We start from the raw sequence: 26,004 nt of genomic DNA, 5'->3' as shown, positions 1-26,004 counted from the left end.
GCAACAAAAAACTGGGAAATTGTGGAATGCTCAAAAAACACCTATTTTGGAACATTCTACAGGTAAACAGGTTAATTCATAATTGGAATGGCTTGTTCATTCTCAAGCAAGGATGGGGCAAGGTTCACCGCTATGTGAAAAGGATTTGCAAATCATTGCATTCTGTTGTTTACATTTTATGCAGTGTCCCAACTTTTTTTAGAATCGGGGTTGTACCTTTGTTGATCAGCCATCATCAGCATCATCAAGCCATCAGCAAAGAAGGGGAGTTTATGGATGAGTCAAGAGTCAGCACTGTTATTGAATGGTCAGTCCCTAAGATCAACAAGGAACTCCAAAAATTTCTAGGTATTCATACTTGGACTGACACTTCATTGGGAAATTCATAAGCACACTCATATAATTTACTGGATAAATATAGGCTTTTTTATTTTATGTCTGCATGCTGCTCTAATGGAAAAAAAGTGTATAAAGATTTAAGTGTTTAGACTAATGATCCTATCATTATGAATAATACATTGTGTATGGTGTTCTTTCTTGTTTTTGCTTGGGTGAAAATCAACATCACAATAAAAATGCTAAGTTGTTCTCTCTTTATTTCCTCACAGAGAAATAAGAAACACCAGAAGTCTGATGAACATCGATCCTGAAGCTTTCGAGGCTTTACCAAAATTAAAATACTTGTGAGAAAGTTTATCATCTTATAGTTCTGAACAAATGTACAATTGACATAGGAAGAGTTCAATTTTTGTTTAATTCAGTTTTATTTGTATAGCACTTTTAACATCAGATACTGTCATTAAACAGCTTTACAGAAATTTACATGTAGATTTAGATCGCTAATGAACAAGCCAGAGGTGACAGCGGCTAGTATTATGTGACGTTCCACAAAGTGGAAAGGATTGATAATATGGCAAGAAGACATGATTCCTACTGTATATAATACATACTGACTATATATCTCTAGTAAATGCCAAAACTCAAGATGTCTTGATTACAATTGCCTCGTCTCGTCTCGTTGTCTTCCGCTTATCTGGGGCCGGGTCGCGGAGGCAGCAGTCTGAGCATGGAAGCCCAAACTTCCCTTTCCCCAGACACCTCAGCCAGCTCCTCGGGAAGAACACCGAGGCGTTCCCAGGCCAGCCGAGAGACATAGTCCTTCCAGCGTGTCCTGGGTCTTCCCCGGGGCCTCCTCCCGGGGGAACATGCCTGGAACACCTCCCCAGGGAGGCGTCCAGGAGGCATCCGAAAGAGATGCCCGAGCCACCTTAGCTGATTCCTCTCGATCTGGAGGAGCAGCAGCTCTACTCCGAGCTCCTCCCGAGTGACTGTACTTCTCTTCCTATCTCTAAAGGAGCGCCCAGCCACCCTGTGAAGGAAACTCATTTCGGCCGCTTGTATCCGTGATCATCTTCTTTCGGTCATTACCCAAAGCTCATGACCATAGGTGAGAGTCGGAACGTAGATTGACTGGTAAATCGAGAGCTTCGCCTTTTGGCTCAGCTCCTTCTTCACCACGAAGGACGGGTAAAGCGACCGCATCACTGCGGAGGCTGCACCGATCTGCCTGTCGATCTCACACTCTATCCTTCCCTCACTCGTGAACAAGATCCCGAGATACTTAAACTCTTCCACTTGAGGCAGGACTTCTCCACCAACCTGGAGAGGGCAAGCCACCCTTTTCCGGTCGAGAACCATGGCCTCGGACTTGGAGGGGCTGATTCTCATCCCAGCCGCTTCACACTCGACTGCAGGCTGCCCCAGTGCATGCTGAAGGTCCTGGTTTGCAGAAGCCAACAGGACAACATCATCTGCAAAAAGCAGAGATGAAATCCTGTGGTTCCCAAACAGGATTCCTTCCGGCCCCTGGCTGCACCTAGAAATTCTGTCCATAAAAATTTATGAACAGAACCGGTGACAAAGGGCAGCCCTGCCGGAGTCCAACATGCACTGGGAACAGGTCTGACTTACTGCCGGCAATGCGAACCAGACTCCTGCTCCATTCATACAGGGACCGGACAGCCCTTAGCAAAGAGCCCTGAACCCCATACTCCCAAAGCACCCCCCACAGAATACCACAAGGGACACGGTCGAATGCCTTCTCCAGATCCACAAAGCACATGTGGACTGGTTGGGCAAACTCCCATGAACCCTCGAGCACCCTATGAAGGGTATAGAGCTGGTCCAGTGTTCCGCGACCAGGACGAAAACCGCATTGTTCCTCCTGGATCTGAGGTTCGACTATCGGCCGAATTCTCCTCTCCAGTACCCTGGAGTAAACCTTCCCTGGGAGGCTGAGAAGTGTGATTCCCCTATAATTGGAGCACACTCTCCAGTCCCCTTTCTTAAAAAGAGGGACCACCACCCCAGTCTGCCACTCCAGAGGCACTGTCCCCGACCACCATGCGATGTTGCAGCCCCACAACATCCAGAGACTTGAGATACTTGAGGCGGATCTCATCCACCCCCGATGCCTTGCCACCGAGGAGCTTGCTAACCACCTCAGTGACTACGGCTTGGGTAATGGATGAGTCCACCTCTGAGTCATCACCCTCCACTTCCTCAATGGAAGATGTGACTGTGGGATTGAGGAGCTCCTCGAAGTATTCCTTCCACCGCCCGACAGTGTCCCCAGTCGAGGTCAACAGCTCCCCACCCGCACTGTAAACAGTGTTGGCAGAGTACTGCTTCCCCCTCCTGAGGCGCCGGACGGTTTGCCAGAATTTCTTCGAGGCTGACTGATAGTCCTCCTCCATGGCCTCACCGAACTCCTCCCAGTTCCAAGTTTTTGCCTCCGCAACTGCCCGAGCTGCGGCACGCCTGGTCTGCCGATACCCGTCAGCTGCCTCAGGAGTCCTGGAGGCCAACATGGCCCGATAGGACTCCTTCTTCAGCTTGACAGCATCCCTTATTTTCGGTGTCCACCACCGGGTTCGGGGATTGCTTCCACGACAGGCACCGGAGACCTTGCGGCCACAGCTCTGAACAGCCGCATCTACAATGGAGGTAGAGAACATGGTCCACTCAGACTAAATGTCCCCCGCCTTCTCGGAAGCTGGGAGAAGCTCTCCCGGAGGTGGGAGTTAAAGACCTCCCCAACAGAGTGCTTGGCCAGATGTTCCCAGCAGACCCTTGCCATACGTTTGGGCCTGCCAGGTCTGTCTGGCTTCCTCCTCCGCCAGGGGATCCAACTCACCAAAAGGTGGTGATCAGTTGACAGCTCAGCCCCTCTCTTCACCCGAGTGTCCAAGACATAGGGCCGGAGATCCGATGAAACGACAACAAAGTTGATCATCGACCTCTGACCTAAGGTGTCCTGGTGCCACGTGCACTTATGGACACCCCTATGCTCGAACATGTTCATTATGGACAAACTGTGACTAGCACAGAAGTCCAATAACAAAACACCACTCAGGTTCAAATCGGGAAGGCCGTTCCTCCCAATCACACCCCTCCAGGTGTCACTGTCGTCGCCCACGTGAGCGTTGAAGTCCCCCAGTAGAATAATGGAGTCCCCAGTCTGAGCACCTCTCAGTACCTCTCCCAGGGACTCCAAGAAAGCCGGATACTCTATACTGCTATTTGGCCCGTAGGCACGAACAGCAGCAAGAGCCCTCTCCCCAATCCGAAGGCGCAGAGAGGCGACCCTCTCATTCACTAGGGTAAACTCCAACACATGGTGGCTGAGCTGGGGAGCTATAAGCAAGCCCACACCAGCCCGCCGCCGTTCACCATGGGCGACTCCAGAGAAGTGGAGAGTCCAGCCCCTCTCGAGGAGCTGGGTTCCAGAGCCCAAGCTGTACATGGAGGTGAGCCCGACTATCTCTAGCTGGTACCTCTCAACCTCCCACACAAGCTCAGGCTCTTTCCCCCCCAGCGAAGTGACATTCCGTGTCCAGGGATCGGGTCGTCGAGGCCCCTGCCTTCGACTGCCGCCCAATCCACACTGCACCAGCCCCTTACGGCTACCTCTGTGTTGTGGTGAACCCACAGGAGATCGGGCCCACGTCACCACTTTGGGCTGAGCCCGGCCGGGTCCCGTGGGCAAAGGCTCGGCCACCAAGCGCTTGCATACGAGCCCCAACCCCGGGCCTGGCTCCAGGGTGGGGCCCCGGCTGCGCCATACCGGGTGACGTCACGGTCCTTGATTGATTATTCTTCATAAGGGGTTTTGGTGAACTGCTCTTGGTCTGGCCTGTCACCTAGGACCTGTCTGCCTTGGGAGACCCTAACAGGGGCATAATGCCCCCGACAACATAGCTCCTAGGATCATTCAAGCACACAAACCCCTCCACCACAATAAAGTGGCAGTTCTAGGAGGGGTGATTACAATTGCATTAAATTAAAATCTGTAATTGTGTAATATAATACAATTATATAATACAATTAGCAATTAGCTCCAAAAATCTGTGATATTTAACTGACATAACACCTGGCTAATGCCTTCAGTTCTTAAGTAAGGCTATACTTGAACAATCAAGCTTTATATGAGTGTTTGTAAATACTGCTGTCACATCTGCACCATACCTGCTCACACTTAAGACTCCACTTCCCAAAATTCGCAATGGCCTTCAAACATGGCCACCACTGACAACTGCACCACACCACTCTCGCCCTGTGTCCAAAATCACTCACTACTCACTATATAGTGGACTATATACTGAGTTTGCCATTTTGTAGTGCTGTCCGAATGTATAGTGAGAATTATTACACCCTATACAGTAGACTCATAGTATCCCACAATGCATCGTGAAAAGTAGTGTACAACCGATGGTCACTACCCAAGCAATATATACCATCATACATTGCGGTCGTGCTCAAAGAAAAGCTGTAAAAGCTGTTTAATAAGGACCGTTAAGTATTTTAGATTGAGTATAGCAGTAGTTTGTTTTTCCTTATGACAACGGGCACGAGACAAGTTGTGGCGCAAAAATGGCAATAATATTGTAGTGTGTTGGGGGTGAATGGATGGAGGAAGAAACACATTATAAACAGACATTCAAGTATAATTAAAAATAGTAAGAGAATAGAAAATGAGCTAAAATAAAAAAAGACAGATAAAATACAAGAATAAAAGTTACAGTGCAGAGCGAGGAATTAACCAAAACCCTCAAATTTAATTTAATAAAAGGCAGCGGCAAAGAAGAACTTATTCAGCCTTGATTTAACAGAACTGAAAGATGCAGCAGACACAAATATGCTCAGTATCTCATCTCATTATCTCTAGCCGCTTTATCCTGTTCTACAGGGTCGCAGGCAAGCTGGAGCCTATCCCAGCTGACTACGGGCGAAAGGCGGGGTATACCCTGGACAAGTCGCCAGGTCATCACAGGGCTGACACACAGACACAGACAACCATTCACACTCACATTCACACCTATGGTCAATTTAGAGTCACCAGTTAACCTAACCTGCATATCTTTGGACTGTGGGGGAAACCGGAGCACCCGGAGGAAACCCACGCGGACATGGGGAGAACATGCAAACTCCACACAGAAAGGCCCTCGAAAGGCCGGGTTCGAACCACAGGGCTTGAACCCGGACCTTCTTGCTGTGAGGCGACAGCGCTAACCACTACACCACTGTGCCGCCTATGCTCAGTATAATATGGGAAATATAATGTGGGAAATGTATTTCTCACAAAAATACATGCATGTATTTATTATTTTGAAAACCCACCAGCCGACTGATCTGGCATGTTTTAATTGTGCGACAGTAATGACGTAAATAAGGGTGTGGCAGAGTAGTGTCCAAAAGTGTTTTTTCATTTTACCAATGAGCTCACTATATAGTCCTCTATATAGAATTCCCTAGATAGTGAGTAGGAAGTAGTGAATGAGTGAGTGATTTCGGACACAGCTTCAGTCTCCAGAGTAATAAATCATTACTCACACCTGTTCTGAACTACAGCCTCATCACCATTTAAGTGTATTTAAAGCAGATATGCAGAGCCTTTATTTTTAAATAAATTTCCGAGTGGATAGTATCTCCATCCTTGACTCTTGTATGCTGTATAAATGGGAATAAAAAATATATATTTTTGAGAGTTAAAATTGACTGTAAAATTGGCATTCGAGCTGCCCCACTGAGCCAGCCAGCTCTGAATGCGTGACGTCACTGTGTAACCGGTTTTAAGGCTGAGGCCTTTGACAGCTATAGACCAAAGTCATATAAATAAAAATTTATGGTGAATATAAGAAATACCATTACCAACTTGCTCAACTAAGACTGATTTGACTTCATTGATTGTGGGTTGACTCTCATTAAAACAGGATAGGTGTTATAACTGATGCAACATACATGTACATGCATGCATTTTCACTGATAAAACGTAAAAGGCTAATTAAATAATCAGATGAACTGGGACAATCACATTCTGAAGCAAATTAAATAATCTTATACCGGTAACTTAAACACACAATACAAGTTACATGTATTAATCTAAATGCAGGTAAACAAGGTGTTGTTTCTGTTGGGTTTTTTTTATCCAAATGAGAGTCGGAGCTTACCCGTCTGTGCTCTCACTTCTTGAAGGCCGATCTTGTAGCCGACTGTTTTGAAACAATCTAACTTTCAGTTGTTCGTTCAGTCCTCTGTTCATTCACTTCTTCCACATAAGGGCGAGATGGCAGCAATATCCAATTTAGAAATAAGACAGCTAGTCCATTCATTCTCTCCATACTGTGTATTCCACCATTACTGCTGGGCTCAGGCAATTACTAAAACCAGGGACGGAACAGGATGTCACTGGTTTTTGCAACAACCGCGGGGAGGTCACTGCCCAAGTGATATGTCCCATCCTGTTCCGTCCCGGGTTTTAGCAACAACCCTCAGCTCACACTCCAGGAGGACTGGTGCAACTGAACTCACTTTAAAAAAAATAAAATAAATACTTTCCTTTTCTTGTTTTATTTTTCTTTAGTTGTTGATACTGCACCCTCTTTCAATACGGGCTCATAGCCAACGCTCCTCAACAGATCAGAGGTCTCATATGAGTCTTCAGTAAAATGTGCAGAGCGGAGGAGAGACCATTTCGTAGGTGCCCAATGTGCCTGTGAACTTCTTGCAAAACATGTCCAAATCTTTGCAGTTTGAACATTCTTGGGCCATGAATGCAACATAAATCCACCTTCTATCGTGTTGCTGCACCGGCCAAAAACACATCTACATGGCATGGCGATAAATTAGCTCAAAATGGAGGATCACAGTTGCAGTCAGCTCTGTGTTTTAGTATAGCGGAAGTGGCGATGAGACCGATAGACTTCCTGTTGTGATGTTATGGACGTCAAGGTCATTCACTCAGACCGCTACCTATATAAATCATTTTAATCGTAAAAATTACTATGTTAGATTTATTGTTAAAGATTAAAACTATTCCTGTGCCATTCTTGAGGTCTCAAGGCATTTATAAACGAAAGTGAGGCCATGGTTCTGCGTATATGCTTTAAGGTCTCTCTGTTCACTAAGACATTGCGAAGTAAACACTCAGTGTTCCCTTGCATGACTTTACCAAGCCTAGATTATTAGCGCTGATTATTTGGTTAATTATCCAGTTTTTACTTTGGTTATTGCTTATAGTCTCTGCCTTTGGTATTATGTCTGTGCCTCGGCTGACCTTTGCCTGTTTGTCGACTCTGCCTTTGATCACCAATTTGGATTTGTCTACCAGCTTTGCCATAATAAACTCTGTATTGCATTTACATCTGTCTGTTGCCTGCATTCCTGACAATTGCTATCACAGTTTTTACAATTAAAGCCTGTAAAGCAGTATAATCTATGCGAATTTCAGGGGTCAGTTGAAATATCCAATTGATATTTTTTTTGTTAAATGTTTCAGCAAATTAATGATTTGTGTCAATTAGTTTGTTTTAGTTCATTAGTTCATTTTGATTTGCTCATTGCAAATCCTAATTCACCCCTCCTCACCACTGGGGGGTGTTGTTTTAACACCTGGATAACTTCTTGTACTGTACATATCTGCACATATGCCAAGACCTTTACCAGAACATCATGTGGTGACTGTATAGCATAGTAGTTGCTATAAAATACCATCAGCATGTTAGGGTTTTGCTGGGATTCGAACCTGGTTTGTTGGTGTGATAATCCAGCAAACCCCCACTAGGCCACCAGAGGGATGACTCAAATGCAGAGGCGTGAGGCAGAAGTAGAAAAAGTATCAAAAGGTTTATTTACAATATGTACAAAAAATATCCAAAAAGTAAAAATACAAAAACGCTCAGAAGATATAAGGGAAAAAATAAAAAAAAATCCAAAAGTACAAAACAAAAGCCAAAAAAACAGAAAAGAAAAGGCAAAAATACCAAAGCTCAGAAGATCCAAAAACACAGTAACTACTAGGTCCAAAAGAAAAGCAAAATGCAAAATAAAGAACACGGTACAGAGGAAACTGGAGATAAACATAACAGCACAGAGACTCCGTGACAAGAGGACTGAACTCAGGGGGTATAAATACACAAACTAAATTGAACACAGGTGAAGATAATCAGGATTAAACAGGCAATTAACACAAACACAAAACACAGGAACAGTGGCGGCCTCTAGAGGCCAAAATAAACATGACACGAAAAGGAAATAACAGCGGCCTCTAGAGGCCAAAACAGTCCTAGTCCTAACAGGACCCCCCCCCTCTAGGAGCGTCTCCTGACGTTCCCAGGGCGATCCGGATGGGCCGAATGGAAGTCCCAACACAGTTCTTTATCTAGGACATCCCGAGCAGGAACCCAGCAGCGCTCCTCAGGACCATAGCCCTCCCAGTCCACCAGATATTGCAACCCGCCACGGACCCGGCGGGAGTCAAGCAGGCGATGCACAGTGAACACAGTCTGATCCTGGAAGATGCAGGGGGGTGGGGGGTTCCTAGGGGCAGGGGCATACATAGACGTCAGTATGGGCCGCAACAGGGAAACATGGAAAGTGGGGTTGATCCTCAGAGTCCGGGGCAACTGGAGCCGGTAGGAGACAGGGTTCACCCTGCGCACCACCTTGAAGGGGCCAATGTAGCGAGGAGCAAGCTTGCGATTCTCCACCCGCAGCGGAAGGTCCTTAGTGGACAGCCAAACCCGCTGCCCAGGGCGGAAAGCGTGTGCAGGTCTTCTATGGCGGTTGGCCTGAGTCTGGTTGGTTCTGGAGGTCTGTATGAGGGTCTTCCTGACCTTGCTCCAGGTCTTGCGACACCGTCTCACATATTGGTTGACCGAGGGCACCCCCGCGTCCTCCTCCTGGTCCGGGAACAGAGGTGGCTGGAACCCGAATTGGCACTGGAATGGCGACAGCTTGGTGGCCAATGACTGCAGGGTGTTGTGGGCGTACTCTGCCCATGGCAGCCAGGTGCTCCACGATGTCGGGTTATCCATAGCCAGGCCTCGCAGGGTGGTTTCCAGGTCCTGGTTGAGCCTCTCCGTCTGACCATTGGACTGTGGGTGAAACCCAGAGGAGAGGCTGGCAGTGGCTCCGATGACCTTGCAGAACCCGTGCCATACTCGGGAGGAGAACTGGGGCCCTCGGTCTGAGACGATGTCCTGTGGAAGACCAAAGACTCGGAAGACATGATTAAACATAAGTTTCGCTGTTTCAAGAGCAGAGGGGAGTTTGCACAGTGGTATGAAGCGGCAGGCCTTGGAGAATCTGTCAACTATGACCAAAATGACCGTGTTACCTTGTGACTCAGGGAGACCCGTGATGAAGTCGACTGCCACGTGGGACCAGGGACGCTGGGGAATGGTCAGAGGATGCAGGAGACCCTGGGGACACTGTCGTGGGTTCTTGGTTCTGGTGCAAACCTCACAGTACAGGACAAATGACCTTACTTCCTTCTCCATGTTAGGCCACCAGAAGCGTCTTTTCAGGAAGTCCAGGGTCCTCCGAGCTCCCGGGTGGGCGGTGAGAGGGGAAGAGTGACCCCACTGGAGAACCTTGGCCCGGGCTTGATGTGGGACGTACAAGAGGCCCGGTGGCCCCGTCCCAGGACCGGGGTCCTGGCGTTGGGCTCGTCGGACAGCCTCCTCAATACCCCAGCAGACAGGGGCCACAATCCGGGACACAGGGATAACAGGCCCGACTTCATTCTCCCTGTTAGTGGCAGAGAACAGCCTGGACAGTGCGTCAGGTTTGGTGTTCTTGGAGCCGGGGCGGTACGAGAGGGTGAAGTCAAACCGACTGAAAAACAGGGCCCACCTAGCCTGTCAAGGGTTCAGTCTCTTGGCTTGCTGGAGGTACTCCAGGTTCTTGTGGTCAGTCCAAACCAGGAATGGATGTTGCGCTCCCTCCAGCCAGTGCCTCCACTCCTCAAGGGCCAGTTTGACCGCTAGCAGTTCTCGATCCCCCACATCGTACCGGGACTCCGCAGGACTCAGGCGGTGGGAGAAGTAAGCGCAGGGGTGCAGCTTTCCTTCCGAACGTTGAGAGAGCACCGCGCCGACACCACTGTCCGAGGCGTCCACCTCCACGATGAATGGTTGGGAGGTGTCCAGGAGGACCAGAATGGGTGCCATGCAGAAGCGGTCCTTGAGGTCTTTGAACGCCTTTTCCGCCTGAGGAGACCAGACATAAGATCCACCTGTCCCTTTGGTGAGGTCCGACATGGGTGCTGCTACAGAACTGAAGTTCCTGATGAACTTGCGGTAGAAGTTAGCGAATCCTAAGAACCGCTGAACCTCCTTAACGGACTTGGGAGTAGGCCAGTCCCGGACGGCCAGGGTCTTGGCAGGGTCCATTTGGAGTTGGCCTGTCCATACAATAAATCCCAGAACGGAGACCTCGGGAACATGAAATTCGCATTTCTGGGCCTTGGCGAACAGATTGTTCTGTAGTAGCCTCTGGAGAACCTGACAGACATGGTGGCGGTGCTCCTGCATGGTCTTGGAAAAGATAAGGATGTCGTCGAGGTAGACAAAAACGTACAGGTTAATCATGTCCCTTAAGACGTCGTTGATTAGGGCCTGAAAAACAGCTGGTGCGTTGGTGAGTCCGAAGGGCATCACCTGGTATTCGTAGTGCCCAGACGGGGTGTTAAAGGCAGTCTTCCACTCGTCTCCCTGTCGGATACGGATGAGGTGGTATGCGTTCCGTAGGTCCAACTTGGTGAAGACGGTGGCGCCTTGGAGCAGGTCGAAAGCAGTGGACATCAGCGGAAGAGGATATCGGTTGCGCACAGTGATCTTGTTCAGGCCCCTGTAGTCAATACATGGTCGAAGCCCCCCATCCTTCTTGCCGACAAAGAAGAAGCCGGCACCAGCAGGTGAGGTGGAGGGTCGAATGAACCCAGAGACCAGGGCGTCTTTGAGGTATTCCTCCATGGCCTTGCGTTCTGGCTGAGAGAGGGAAAACAGTCTGCCACGAGGAGGGGTAGTCCCAGGGAGCAAGTCGATGGCACAGTCGTAGGCCCGGTGCAGAGGAAGAATGGCGGCCCTGCTCTTGCTGAATACCTCCTTGAGATCCCAGTACTCTGTGGGAACTTGAGATAACTCAGTGAGATCAGGGGGCTCGGCGGGAGACACAGGAGAGCTAGAGAGCAGACAAGAGGCATGGCATGCAGGGCCCCATTCCACAACCTGGCTTGTTACCCAGTCTATGCGAGGGTTGTGGCGAGTAAGCCAAGGAAGGCCTAGAATAACTGGGAACTCAGGTGAAGGAATCAGGTGCAGGGATATTTCTTCCTTGTGACCTTGAGACTGGAGGAAGACTGGAGAAGTAACTTGGGTGACTCTTCCATCACCTAACACTTGGCCATCGAGGGCAGACACAGACAGTGGGACTTCAAGAGGTGCAGTCGGAATATTGATGCTTTGGGCGAAGTGAATATCCATAAAGTTCCCAGCCGCCCCGAGTCTAACAAAGCTTGACAAGAGTGGACAGACTCACCCCAGGAGATGGAGACCGGGATGTAGATTCCTTGGCCAGGGAGTCCAGGAGAGAGGGTAGGCCCCGTCACAACCCTCCCTCGGCTGGACAGGGCGGTCCTTTTCCCAAGAGTTCGGGACATGATGCTCGGAAGTGACCAGTCTTGCCACAGTAGATGCAGCACTTGTCCCTCCTTCTGCGGTCCCTCTCAGATGCGGAGAGACGAGTACGACCCACTTGCATGGGTTCTGGACAGTCACTGAAGGAGGTAGACGGTCTCCAGGTAGAGGTAGGGAGGCTGGGGGGGCTCAAGGCTTGGTGGCGTTCTCTCATCCTGTTGTCCAGACAAATAGCATGTGAGATGAGGGTTTCGAGGTCATTTGGGCATCCAATAGAGGCCAGACCGTCCTTGATGGGGTCAGACAGACCATGGTGGAAGGCTGACACCAGGGCAGTCTCGTTCCATCCACTTACTGCTGCGAGCGTCCGGAACAAGATGGCGTAATCTGCGACGCTTCCTCCTTGCCGGATGGACATGAGCTTTCGGGCTGCGTCGGTACTGATGTGCGCCTGATCGAAGACCAGAAGCATCTCTTCAGAAAACAGCTGGAAATCAAGGCACTCAGGTCCCTGTCTTTGCCAGATAGCAGTAGCCCAGGCTCACGCCTTACCAGCTAATAAGGTGATCACAAAGGCAATCTTGCAGCGATCTGTAGTGTAGGTGGTAGGCTGAAGCTCAAAGGTGAGTTGACACTGGGTAAGGAACTCTCGGCACTCACTGTGCTTGCCGTCGTACCTCTGTGGTGCAGGAAGGCTGGGTTCGCGAGGTGAAGAAGGCAGCATGGCAGGAGGCACAGGAGCAGGATCAGGAGATGCAGGCAGAGATGTCAGCTGTGCCAGGGTTTTCCCAATTTGCTGAAGCAGTTCCTCGTGGCGAGCAAGGGCCTCACGTTGGCTGGTGAGCGTACGTCCATGAGCGTGTCAAAGCTGCCATAATTCCCTGAAGGAGTTGAAGCTGCCTCTGCTGAGTCGGTCATGACAGAGTCTTTCTGTTAGGGTTTTGCTGGGATTCGAACCTGGTTCGTTGGTGTGATAATCCAGCAAACCCCCACTAGGCCACCAGGGGGATGACTCAAATGCAGAGGCGTGAGGCGGAAGTAGAAAAAGTATCAAAAGGTTTATTTACAATATGTACAAAAAATATCCAAAAAGTAAAAATACAAAAACGCTCAGAAGATATAAGGGAAAAAATAAAAAAAATCCAAAAGTACAAAACAAAAGCCAAAAAAACAGAAAAGAAAAGGCAAAAATACCAAAGCTCAGAAGATCCAAAACCAGTAACTACTAGGTCCAAAAGAAAAGCAAAATGCAAAATAAAGAACAGGGTACAGAGGAAACTGGAGATAAACATAACAGCACAGAGACTCCGTGACAAGAGGACTGAACTCAGGGGGTATAAATACACAAACTAAATTGAACACAGGTGAAGATAATCAGGATTAAACAGGCAATTAACACAAACACAAAACACAGGAACAGTGGCGGCCTCTAGAGGCCAAAATAAACATGACACGAAAAGGAAATAACAGCGGCCTCTAGAGGCCAAAACAGTCCTAGTCCTAACACAGCAACCTTATAAATACCATAATTCCCTATTTTTTCTTGCCCCTTACACACTGGGCTATTTTTATTTGCACAACAGCTTGCGACTGTTGTCAGAGCTATAGAAAACCTGTCCTTCAAAGTGGGAGATTGGGACTCGTTAACTTCTTAGGTTTTTTTTTTCTTTTTCCAGTTAGCTAAGAATTAGTGTGAATATTAATGCAGCATACCCTGCGTCTCACCCATAGTTAGCTGGGATAGGCTCCAGCTTGCCTGTGACCCTCTAGGACAGGATAAGTGGCTACAGACAATGAATGGATGGATTAATGCAGCACTTATCTGTCAGTTTTCTAAAGGAAACTGCTTTCATAATTCTGAGCTCCCTCTCTTAGATTTTTTTTTTTTCTTAGCATAGTCTTACTGGTTGCAAACTTCTGAATTCTCCAGTGTGACCGATCTTCTTTACCTTTATCTCTTCTGCTGTGGCAGATTTTGAGTTCATTTTTTCTTTGTTTTAAACTCAGTGATTGATTCAGTTTCATAGCCTTTGTTACCAAAACAAGCTTGTCATTTCTGAGTGGTTGACTCCAAAAGGAAGACCAAGTTTTTTCATAGCTCAAGAAAGCTCATCTCATCTCATTATCTCTAGCTGCTTTATCCTGTTCTACAGGGTCGCAGGCAAGCTGGAGCCTATCCCACCTGGCTACGGGCGAAAGGCAGGATACACCCTGGACAAGTCGCCAGGTCATCACAGGGCTGACACATAGACACAGACAACCATTCACACTCACATTCACACCTACGGTCAATTTAGAGTCACCAGTTAACCTAACCTGCATGTCTTTGGACTGTGGGGGAAACCGGAGCACCCAGAGGAAACCCATGCGAACATGGGGAGAACATGCAAACTCCGCATAGAAAGGCCCTTGCCGGCCATGGGGCTCGAACCCAGACCTTCTTGCTGTGAGGCAACAGCGCTAACCACTACACCACCATGCCGCCCCTCAAGAAAGCTGTTGGCTGCAAATGGTCTTGGACAGCATGACCAACATGAAGCAGTATAAAAAGCCAAAAGGAGAGTCCCTTTTGAGGCTGGTGGATGACCCAATCTCAGATGCTGTGGAGCTGAAGTATAATATTGTAAGGTATGCCACATGCAACAAGATCATGTCCATCAGGTGCAGAGGCTAGGAGCTAATCGTTAAACTGTGAGAAAAGTTTCATAGTGTGATGCTAGATTCCATAGGAATACTTGCTACTTTTGCCACAATCCAGCCTGGAACGTCCAAGTCCTGACCCATGTGTCTGTGTTCCACTCCATGTTTCTCTGTTCTCCCCACGCTGCACTAGCACACCTGCTATGCATTCACATTTAGTTACTTGATATAAAGATGGCTGTGAATATTGACTATGTTGCTGTGACTGCTTTCAGCCTGTGCTTTTCCTTGCTGTCTTGCCACTTCACTCATCAGATATGTCTCATTCTTTTTCTTGTGATTTCCATAGCTGCCCATAGGGTCCTAATCTGCACCTGGGACCTTTGGGCCATGACAGAATATTTCTGCCTCATAATGGACCCAGCAGACTATGACACATTCAAAGCAGCATTGGCTAAACAGGGCTCAATATCCAGGGTTCATCAGCAAGAGATTGCAGCGGTTCACCAGAGCATTACCGTCATTACTGACACTCAACAAAGACTCTCCTCCCAGAGTCTTCAGGCTTTGATCGCTGGCCAACCAGCACCAGCACCTATTGGCCAACCAGCAGCTCCTGCATTACCCCCTCCCTGAAAGCCTCATCTGCCTGTGCCACAGCCTTATGATGGTGCGCCTGGGACATGCCATTCATTCCTTTCTCAGTGGTCCTGAGCTCTGGAATTCAGGCATTTGCCTTGCCTTCTGAGAGCTCTTGTGTAGCATAGGTCATCATGCTTTTAATGGGAAAGGTACATGAGTGGGGGACAACAGTATGGGATCTCAGGGTTCCCTACTGTTTAAGTTTTAAGGAGTTTCTGGAGGAAATGCAGAAGGTCTTTGACCATTTACCCAAGGCCAGGGAAGTGGCAAGACAGTGAATGGGGCTGAAGCAAGATGCTTGGTCAGTTCATTATTATGCCACTGAATTCCAGACTCAGTGTCTGAATTCTACTGTCTACGGCAGTAGACTGGAATGTGAGTGCCTTATTCAACGCATTCTTTCATGGGCTAAATCATGCCATTTTGGATGAGATTGTACCTCATGACCTTCCTGAGAACCTGGATAGCCTGGTGGACCTTGCCGGTCAGGTGGATGCTTGCTTACTGCTGTGAAATCAGAGAAGAGATCAGAGAAGGAGCCATAGGTTTGAACCTAGGACCATCATTCCTCCATCGGAGGGTGCCACCTCCAATGAATCAGAGCCCATGCAATTAGGCAGGGCCTGAGTACCTCCAGAGGAAAGAACGTGCTGTCAAGAGACTATTTCCTGCTTTTACTGTGGACGGTCTGGATATTTCATCTCTTGCTGCCTGGTAAAAGGGTCTGCCCAACAGTAAGTATGGGGATATGGGTAGGCATTTCTACATATTCTTCCCCTGCTGAAAGGTCAGTGTTACCTGTCATGATAATTTTTCAGAATAAGATTCAGTCTGTCAAAGCCCTCATTGACTCTGGTGCAGACCAGAGTTTTATTAAGCCTTCCTGGGATGAGGAGCTGGGCATCTCCTTACAGAAATTAGATTGTCCCCTTGTGACCAGACCACTGAATGGGGTTGAACTCAGTCCCATCTCCCACATCACAGACCTGGTAACTTTGAAGGTTTCAAGTAACCACATTGGATCAATTTCTTTCTCTGCCATGAATGATTCTCTTAAGCCTATTGTGCTTGGCCTCCCCTGGTTACGACTACACAACCTCCATATCAGCTGGAGTGATGGGACCGTCCTCTCCTGGAGTACTGCCTAGCTACCTGCCTGTCTTTGGCTCAGACTCCTCTGGCCCCTCTAGTTACCAGCCCTGATGAGACTGTGGATCTTTCTAATGTGTCTCCTGAATATCTGGACATTTGTCTGGTGTTCAGTAAGACTGGGACCACCTCTCTTCTTCCATATCAGCCCTACGATTGCGCTATAGAAATGTTACCTGGGACCATGCCTCCCAAGGGACATACTGTATCTATTCTCTTTCCCCACTAGTGAGAGAGGCTATGGACAAATGCATCTCTAGTTTTCTAGCAGCTGGCATTATCCATTTGTCATTGTCCCGGGCAGAAGCGTGGTTTTTTTTTGTGGAGAATAAAGATAAGTCTCCAAGGTCTGACTATCAGGAACTAAATGCAATCACAGTTAAGAACCAGTACCCCTTGCCACACTTGTCCATGGCCTTCAAATTACTACAGGGGCTCAGTTTTTCTCCAAATTGGACCTCTGCAATGCCTACCAACTGGTGCAAATAAGAGAAGGGGATGAATGGAAAAATGCATTTAATACCCCAACTGGCCACTATGACTATTTAGTTCTCTGTTGAGGCTTACTAATGCCCCTTCCATCTTCCAAGCTCTGATCAATGATGTCCTACAAGAGTTCATTAAATAGTTTTCCTTTGTATATCCTGATGATATTCTCATCTTTTCTCCCATGCTTGAGTTGCATTGATTCCACAGCAGACAAGTCCTGCAATGGCTCCTGGAGAATGAACTTTTTGCCAAGGCAGAAATGTGTGAGTTCCACAAGCACACTGTTTCTTTTCTGGGCTTTGTGATATCCTCAGGGGTGGTCCAAATGGACCCCGACAAGATCAAGCTGTGTTGCTGTGACTGCTTCCAGCCTGTATTCTTCCTTGCTGTCTCGCCACTTCACTTGTCAGGTACATCTCAGTCTCTTTCTTGTGATTTCCATAGCTGCTCATTGGGTCCTAATCTGCACCTGTGACCTTTGGGCCATGACAACTTTGCCATCCCATGAGTAGTAAGCAGAAAGAACTTCATACAGGCTGCTATGTAAGGTACCAGCTCCAGATGCCAGTAATTCAATAATCAAATCAGGTATTCATCTGTTATGTGGTAGAGACCCTGGGTTCTTCCCTGTCTAGGCAAATCCTGGCCCATTATGTGGTTGGCAGCATCACCAAGGCAGGCTGGAAGTCAGGTCCCTGCTATAAAGTAATTCTATGAGCAGTATCTCCTCTTCATGGCAAGGGGTGTATCTCCCTAGAATGTCTGTGCCACTGATATCATGCACCTTTTCCAAGTTCTATAAGATAAACCCCTCCCAGAAGGGAGAGTGCAGTATTTGTATGCAAACAATCTTCTGGTCATTCTTGGTATTCTAGGTTATCTAGGTGGTAAAACATTGTCCCTTGGGTGGGTAAGAGTGACATAATAATGTCCATAATAATGTAATAAAGTGACATAAAATGGTAGCATACTTGTGTCAATGAACACCGAATAACTGGGAGGTTTACCCATCACTCCAAACCAACACCAATCCCGAAGTGACAAAGAGAAGGTTCCTGGGAATATTCCAGAAGTCATTGGAAATGGAATTTTATAGTAAATACAATATTATACAGTCACCAAGTGACTTTGTGTTATCACAAAGTGGTATTACTTTGAAGTCTCACCTGCTATACATGTGTACATGTGCACAAGAAGGTAAACAGATGTGAGATTTACAAACTGTACATTAGGAGTTTAAAGAGAAGGTTTTTTTTTAACCATATGGTGATTTAGGGGATCTCTTTATGCAAATAAGTGCAGCCATGCACAAGCAGAGCAATTTAGAATGCACTGGATTTATCAAAGTCTACTGTGTACAGCTGTGTGTATGGACATGTAATAAATGCCAGTTTAATTAGGCATATTGGTGCTTCTTTTGCACATATTTAAAACTTGGGATAATAAAACACCTCTTGCAGTATTCATAGTAAGACAGTTACATATGAAACATACTGTTATACTGTAATTACAGAGATTTACAGACAATTACAGTTATTATAGCTATAATTCCTTTAATATTTCATGTCAAATGCAGATTCTTAAATGTTTCAGAGAGGGACATATTGTAACTCAATCCTAACTTTAGTTATTTGTTTTGGTATCATTGCAGAGGTTTGTTCAATACAGGTCTCACTATCTTTCCTGCATTGACAAGGATCCAGTCTGATGAATCATCTTTTTTGCTGTGAGTAAGCTTTCATATATAAAAAAAGAAAGTTTACAAAGCTTTTCAATGTTCTTTGATAATACTCAGTATCAGTATATTTTTATGGATAATATTTATTTGTATTTTTTTCCTTTTTTATTTTTAAGAGAAATTACTGATAATCTTTACATCACTGAAATTCCTGCAAATGCATTCCAAGGCATTACCAATGATGTGCTCATGGTGTAAGTACTCAGACACATTTGTCCATTTTATTTAAAGTGCAAAGTTACTAGATGTTCATATTTTATATATAATTTTTAAATATATAATATATATTAATAATCAAACCCACCCCTAACTTCTTTAGAATATGAAATGTTTTATTCTGTTTTGATTTTTTTAAATAATTAAAAAACTATTAATTAAATAGGCGGCACGGTGGTGTAGTGGTTGGCGCTATTGCCTCACAGCAAGAAGGGCCGGGTTCGAGCCCCGTGGCTGGCGAGGGCCTGTCTGTGCAGAGTTTGCATGTTCTCCCCGTGTCCGCGTGGGTTTCCTCTGGGTGCCCCGGTTTCCCCCACAGTCCAAAGACATGCAGGTTAGGTTAACTGGTGACTCTAAATTGACCGTAGGTGTGAATGTGGGTGTGAATGGTTGTGTGAATGGGTCTATGTGTCAGCCCTGTGATGACCTGGTGACTTGTCCAGGGTGTACCCCGCCTTTTGCCTGTAGTCAGCTGGGATAGGCTCCAGCTTGCCTGCGACCCTGTAGAACAGAATAAAGTGGCTAGAGATGATGAGATGAGAAAAGAAAGCACAACTTTATTCATCACACACTTGTGAAATTTCCTCTCTGCATTTAACCCATCTGAGGCAGTGAACACACATGCACACATGAGCACACACACATACCTAGAGCAGTGGGCAGCCATGCTAACAGTGCCTGGGGAGCAGTTGGGAGCCTCACTCAAGGGCACCTCAGCCCAAGGCCGTCCCATATTAACCTAACCGCATGTCTTTGAACTGTGGAGGAAACCCATGCAGACACGGGGAGAACATGCAAACTCCACACAGAAAGGCCCTCGCCGGCCACTGGGTTCAAACCCAGAACCTTCTTGCTGTGAGGCGACCATGCTAACCACTTACACCGCCGTGCCGCCCACATATATACTTAATCAGGATTTGAACTCAGAATCTAATATATCAGTATATACTTTTATATACTTAATCAGGATTTGAACTCAGAATCTTAACCCAACACTTTAACCACTAGACCAGCAACAATTGCAAAGAAGTGATATATATTTATATATAATTCATTAATAAGTCCAGTCTTATTACGTCATCAAATAGTTTAAAATACATGCATGCGCACTGACACCAAATACAGACTTTCAAGATGGCTGAATCTCGAACAAGTGAGGGTTCCTGCATTAATGAAGAAGTATTCAACCAAAAACTCAATGAATTTAAAACCAAGGACTGCAACAGCAGCATAACTGTATTCATTAATGATGAGCTTTATGATGCTGCAAAAACATGGTTGGCCGGTGGTGATTATAACGAGAGCCTCAAAAGAACAGCTCTCGTTACAATCAATATTTTCAAGACACTAGTACTAGCTCATTCTGTGATTGCTCATCAAGGGAGAGACAAAACTGAATGATATATCCATGATTCATTCAATGAAATTTCACAAGATGTCATCGCACTCGGTTTCACTTTGTACACTACATTTACAACAGAAAGGTGTCACTGATCATTTTAAGAAACCTGTCCTGAAGCCATTGATATATGGTGGCTTTTTGAAACATGCGGAAATAGATTTGATTGACTTCTGTAAAATACCTCGTGTTACTTGTACAAAGCCATACCAGTAGGTATTTCATGTTATAGACCACTATTTGAAGTATTCATGGCTTTACGCCCTCCATTCAAAGTGTACAGGAGAGGTCATAAACTCCCTATGGCAGCAATTCTATCTTTTTGGATTTTGAAGTATTCTTCATTCAGACAACGGAAAAGGGTTTAAAAATTCTGAAATGGCTGAGTTTTGCAAAATCAATGGAATCAAATAGGTACATGGTAGTCCCTGAACACCTACAACACAATAACAAAACCATTAAAGAAAACATGACCAACATACTTAAAAAAAGAAAAGATTTCCACAAATGGTGTACAATGTTAAATGAAGCAGCATTTAAGAAAAACATTACTTTGCACTCTGCTACCAAGAAAAGCCTATATGAAATTGTGTTTTCCATGAAACCAATTAAGGAAGTCCATAAGGAAGAAAAAGAATAGGAGGAACAAACATTGGAATAATCGAGGTGCAAAGCCCCAACATTCAAGCTACTAAGCAGAAATATCCAGAAGATTAAAATTTTCAAAATCAATCCAATTACAACTTGAGGATGAAGAAACAGAGAAGGAAACCTGCTTCCTTCGGGATCGGTGAACATGTTGCAATAAAAATTGATAAGGTTGACCAAAAAATTCCACTGCATCCAAATGTACTAATTGGGAAAATAACTGAATTGGAAAATGACTACGCCATAATAATAATAATAATAATAATAATAATACTTTAAATTTTATATAGCACCTTTCTCAATACCCAAGGTCGCGTTATAATTATAACGGGGGGGGGGGAGATGTCCACCAAATAAAGGTTAGGATGTCATTCCAATGGTGTAGCAGCCACAGTTCCACCAAAAGGTGCACCAAAACAAGTCCCACACCGCCTTCACAGCCGCTGCGACGCCGCGCCATGGATCCATAAAGTGAGCACAGAAGCACCACCACGCAGAGCACTGGTATGTCCTAAACTGCCTGCACAGTTGCTGTGACGCCACCAAGCAGCATCGCTCGAAACACCACGCCAAGCACAAAAGCACCGTGGCACAGACCGCTGGACAACCCCGATGTTAAAATGAGCAATGAGCTCACTACAGTCCGTAGTGAGGAGCACAGACATCACCCACGGCGAACCAAGGCCTGGAGGGAACCGGCGCCCAAAACTGGGTTCAGAGCTACACCACAACCGGCAGACAAAACAGTCAAACAAAAACAAAAAACAAACATCAAAACTACACACAAACAAAAAAGAAAAACAAAATCGAAAATAAAATAAAAAGCTGGCGTACTCTCACCTGGAAATGGGGGAAGGGGAAAAAGTAGTAACTAAGTTTGGAAAAATAAATACAAACAGAATAAGTGTACAGAAATTGAAATTGATTTTGATTATTCAAAGGAAATTGCTTTCTCTTTTGCATGCAAACTTGCAGCAACACAATAAACTGCAGTAAACTAAAACTAACTAACTAACTAACTAACTAACTAACTAACTAACTAACTAACTAACTAACTAACTAACTAACAATAAACTAGCAATTAACTAACAATTACAAAAACAAAAACTAACAATAACTAACTTCATCCTTTTGTACTGTTTATTGTTCTTGAAACATAATCCAACAAAATCTTCCCCAATGCTAACCCTAACTCAAACCCCAAGGTGCTTTATGTTTTATAATAAAATGCAAAGTCTTCCCAAATCGTAACCCTGAACCTAACCCTAGATATAGTAAGTCTCCCTAATACAAGTTGCAAATTATGAACTGGGTTAAAAATTCTAACCTAGGTTGAAAAATTCCACCTGACCTACAATTCAGACCTGTAACATCTATATTTATATTGCAATTGCATGAGTATGTTTTTGCATATATGAATACACTATCGAGATTTACAAATTTTGTCCCATGTTTCTATTTATTCCACAGGATGTTATACAGTAATGGCTTTACTAAAATCCAACACCATGCCTTCAATGGGACAAAACTAGATGCTATGTAAGGCTTCTTGTTCAAACCTTGAGAGTAAACATGAAATTACTAAAGGTTACTGAATATATTACTTTTGTAACATTTTGGCTCAGATTTACTAAGATCCCAAATAATCATGTGTGTGTGTGTAAATTGCATATGCTAAACGTGTGCATTATGGGCAGTGTTGGGCAAGTTACTTCAAAACTGTTTTGCATTATTTATTACTTGTTACTGTCATTTTAAAGTAATTAGTTACATTACAATATTACTGTATTTAAAATGTAAGGCATTACACTACTATTGCATTACTTTTAAGTTACTCTCACCAAAATAACTGGAAGTATGGATTTGGCAATCTAAATGTAGCTCAAGACGCTCAATTAGCTCATCACACATCCAGTGGAAGGTGCTGTGGTATCTGACTGAGCTAGGCTTATGGTTAAAAACAGTAGAATATAGCCACAGTGATGGCTCATGGCACAATACAAGGAACAATCATCGCAAGAACAGACAAAAGGTCAAAGTCTGGCAAATTGTGATAGAACTATTGTAACTTTAGGCCTATTCATATTAACATTAATTGAACTGTATTGTATTGTAATGTCTAAAGATATGACAGCATACAAAATTAGCATTTCTATGCCTTTATTGTTTTCAAGTTTACAGCATTAAGCATAGTTTATGCTTCATAAAAAAAAGATTAGCCCTAAGGGATATGACTCCATTTCAGAAATTTAACAAAAATGAACATATTATGGCAAATCGTAGCCTACAATAAAACTGGCCTGAAAAAAAAACCCCACAAGCCTTTTAAATCACAGCTAGACAATGACTATTAGCTATAGAGGATGTGCAGTCACGTGACCTGCACGTGTGTACTCCGCCCACTCCACCACATTGGACAGCATCAGGATAGTTTACCTTGCGTGAGCGTAATGGATCCAGGCAGTAATCCCCAAGAAAATTTGGAAAATACCCCATCTACATCGCACGATTACTTGTCTAAGTTTGTTCAGCATCTTGAAGGTGACGTGAGGCAGCGTTACGTGGAAAAGTGTTCCAGGTTGGGGATTGCAGGTCCGTACAACTTGCCGCAATCCTTGTTCAGGGAAATTCAGAGCTGCGGTGCCGGCGATTTGCCCGATCTGGCCTACCATGACATTTACAATTTTCTCGTTAATCGTGTTACACTGGCAAAGCCCTCAAAGCTTACAAGAGCCTGGAAGCTTATAAATATTTTGTTGCGGGATGGATATCCCAACTATACCTCTGGAAGGTTCCGAAGAAGGAAGTCTACTTGATAACCTCACGGGTAAGTGGCATTAAGACGTTTATCATAAAGAGACTATGCAGGACGTTTTATCTTAAGAATGTTCGTAATCTAAACTCAGTTCCAGATAATGACAGGGTTGTAAATATGTATGTTTTTGTCTGAAAAACAGCCGCGTGTGCAGCTTTCTAACCAACTGCCTTCTTCTCATACTAATACTTCCTATGTTTCATGGACTGTAACAGCATTTGCTCATTTAGTAATTTTAATACATAATTTACTTTGATGAAATTATTCAGACACTCCAACGCCCCCCCCTAAAAAAAAATCGGATCTGCGCGATTCAGCTGTGAAAAAGGCGCATCCGCCGTTTGCATCCCTGTTTAAACTTATAGGTTAACCGACTTTAACCGGCTAATGAGGCTCGGTGGTCGGTCAAGATTTTTTTTAGTTTTCGCCATCCCTACTATGGATTGGCCTTTCAAATGAGCCAAAAAGATAAAACATTGTCATAGACTAGGCCAGGGTAGTAGGGCTAGGCATAGCCATTTTAAACGTTAGAGACTGTCTAGTTTCTAAGTATGCAATTATCATTCAATCCGAAAATCAACTTAACCGATGTGCTAGGAGTATTGAATTAGAAGATTACACCTACCTGATATGAAGTGTTCACTACAAATTCGGCTGGTAGAACTGGGGTACCAGTTTTCTCTTCGCACAGTGGACACCCATTTTGCGCGTCTCTCCTCATCTGCGGGGAATCTATAAAATGACAGGCCCTCCTTTTGGCCCTGTCTATTGGTACAACCAAATGCTGAACAAGATATAACCATTCTCGAAAGATCTACTCCCACATACTTGATAATTAGAACGGGTTCGTCTAAGTTCTATGCGTGACCTTGCCGTCCAAAATGGTGGATAAACAAATATCACGTGACCTCGTGACATCACGTGCACGCTCTCTATATGAGGCTACCCAGTCACATTTTGAAAAACAGAATTAGAAATAATAAAATCAAAGTGCTTTTAATGATATTGAAGTGCTTAGGCATATTAGCCCTCGAAGGAAAGGCAGCTCAATCACTTTAGTCTGACTTCCGACCAGAAAAAAAACTCAGTTATACAGGACAAAAAAGTCAGCATATCTTCAACAATATACTCCACCACAAGTCTCCTAACCTCCTGAGGCTGAAGGAGCATCTCAGAGCGGCAGAACGTTAATTTTGGCTGCTTTGTGATTTTATCGCCACTCTCATCCTCCGCTTGCTTCCTTGCTAACTTCATGTTACTATGGCACCTCTGTAAATGCTTAGTTAAATTACTGGTGCTATTTCGGGAAGTGGACAGTTCTTTAGGTTTAGCACACAAAGTGCATTTGACTACGATGTTCTTCACATCCTTATTTTTCACAAACTTAAAGTAATGGGCGTATGCCCATCTGGAGAATGTGCTATCTGCCGTTAGATCAGCTGCAGGTTCACTCATCTCTCTTTCCTGTCTGACTAGCTGAAAGGAAAAGGAAGTGAAACATTTTGCGCGGACGTTTCACCTCTGCTGACCTCGCGGTGATTTTGGCGAATTTGTATGAAGGAAAAAAAACCCCCCAGCACTTCATTCCAGGTTAAAAATGCATTGTAACGCGCGTTACTGACATTTGTACCGAGTAAAATATTACCAATTTTTTTTCTGTAATGCCTTACATTACCGCGCTACTGCAAAAAGCAATGCATTACAGTAATTCGTTACTTTTGTAAAGCGTTACTCCCAACACTGATTATGGGACTAACTGTGTGAAATGCATCATGTACAAGGGGTATAAAACAATATATAAATTATATTTTTGCCTGTGCCATTTATTTTTGATAGCTGTGGGGAATCTGGGTTATCAAATGTCTGAATGAAACTAAACCTACATACATTCCCACATTCATAATTATGTGTGTAATGTTTTGTTTATAGTATTTGTTTAGTTTAAAGGAGGAGGGCTTAGCATAAGCCTTGTTAGGCTTCTTCTCTTCTCCTGCACTTCTTTTTTTTAATTCATTTCATTACTTCATATGTGTGTAATATATCACCAATTAAAGGCTGGGGGTTCCATTAAAAAAAACCTCTCCAAAATACATGTAAGATTTGTGTGAATGAAAAGCTTAAAATACTGTTGCCAGTGAAGATGTGGCAAATATATAACATGAAGCTGACTTGTGGTAATATTAAGTCATTTTTAGAAGCCTTTTGTGATACTGAGGCATAACCTTGAGCCTTCTCATTATCAAAACCTAATAAATGGTATACTTTTGTATTCATCTGAGAAAAACAGATT

The 26,004-nt window shown here is 45.0% G+C and overlaps 1 protein-coding gene across 1 annotated transcript in view; it reads left to right on the top strand.

Annotated features, from left to right (window-relative positions):
* Nucleotides 1-26,004, top strand: part of tshr (thyroid stimulating hormone receptor) — a 114,070-nt gene that overhangs the window by 80,166 nt on the left and 7,900 nt on the right. Inside the window, exons 4-7 of the mRNA XM_060914217.1 lie at nt 609-683; nt 18,550-18,624; nt 18,753-18,830; nt 22,370-22,438. Of these exons, the coding sequence (XP_060770200.1) occupies nt 609-683; nt 18,550-18,624; nt 18,753-18,830; nt 22,370-22,438 (297 nt within the window). The remainder of the gene's footprint in view (nt 1-608; nt 684-18,549; nt 18,625-18,752; nt 18,831-22,369; nt 22,439-26,004) is intronic.

The sequence above is a fragment of the Neoarius graeffei genome, chromosome 2 (assembly GCF_027579695.1).
Source record: "Neoarius graeffei isolate fNeoGra1 chromosome 2, fNeoGra1.pri, whole genome shotgun sequence".
NCBI classification, from domain to species: Eukaryota; Metazoa; Chordata; class Actinopteri; order Siluriformes; family Ariidae; genus Neoarius; species Neoarius graeffei.
The sequence above is the reverse complement of the archived record's forward strand: the minus strand, read 5'-3'. Positions and strand labels throughout refer to the sequence as shown.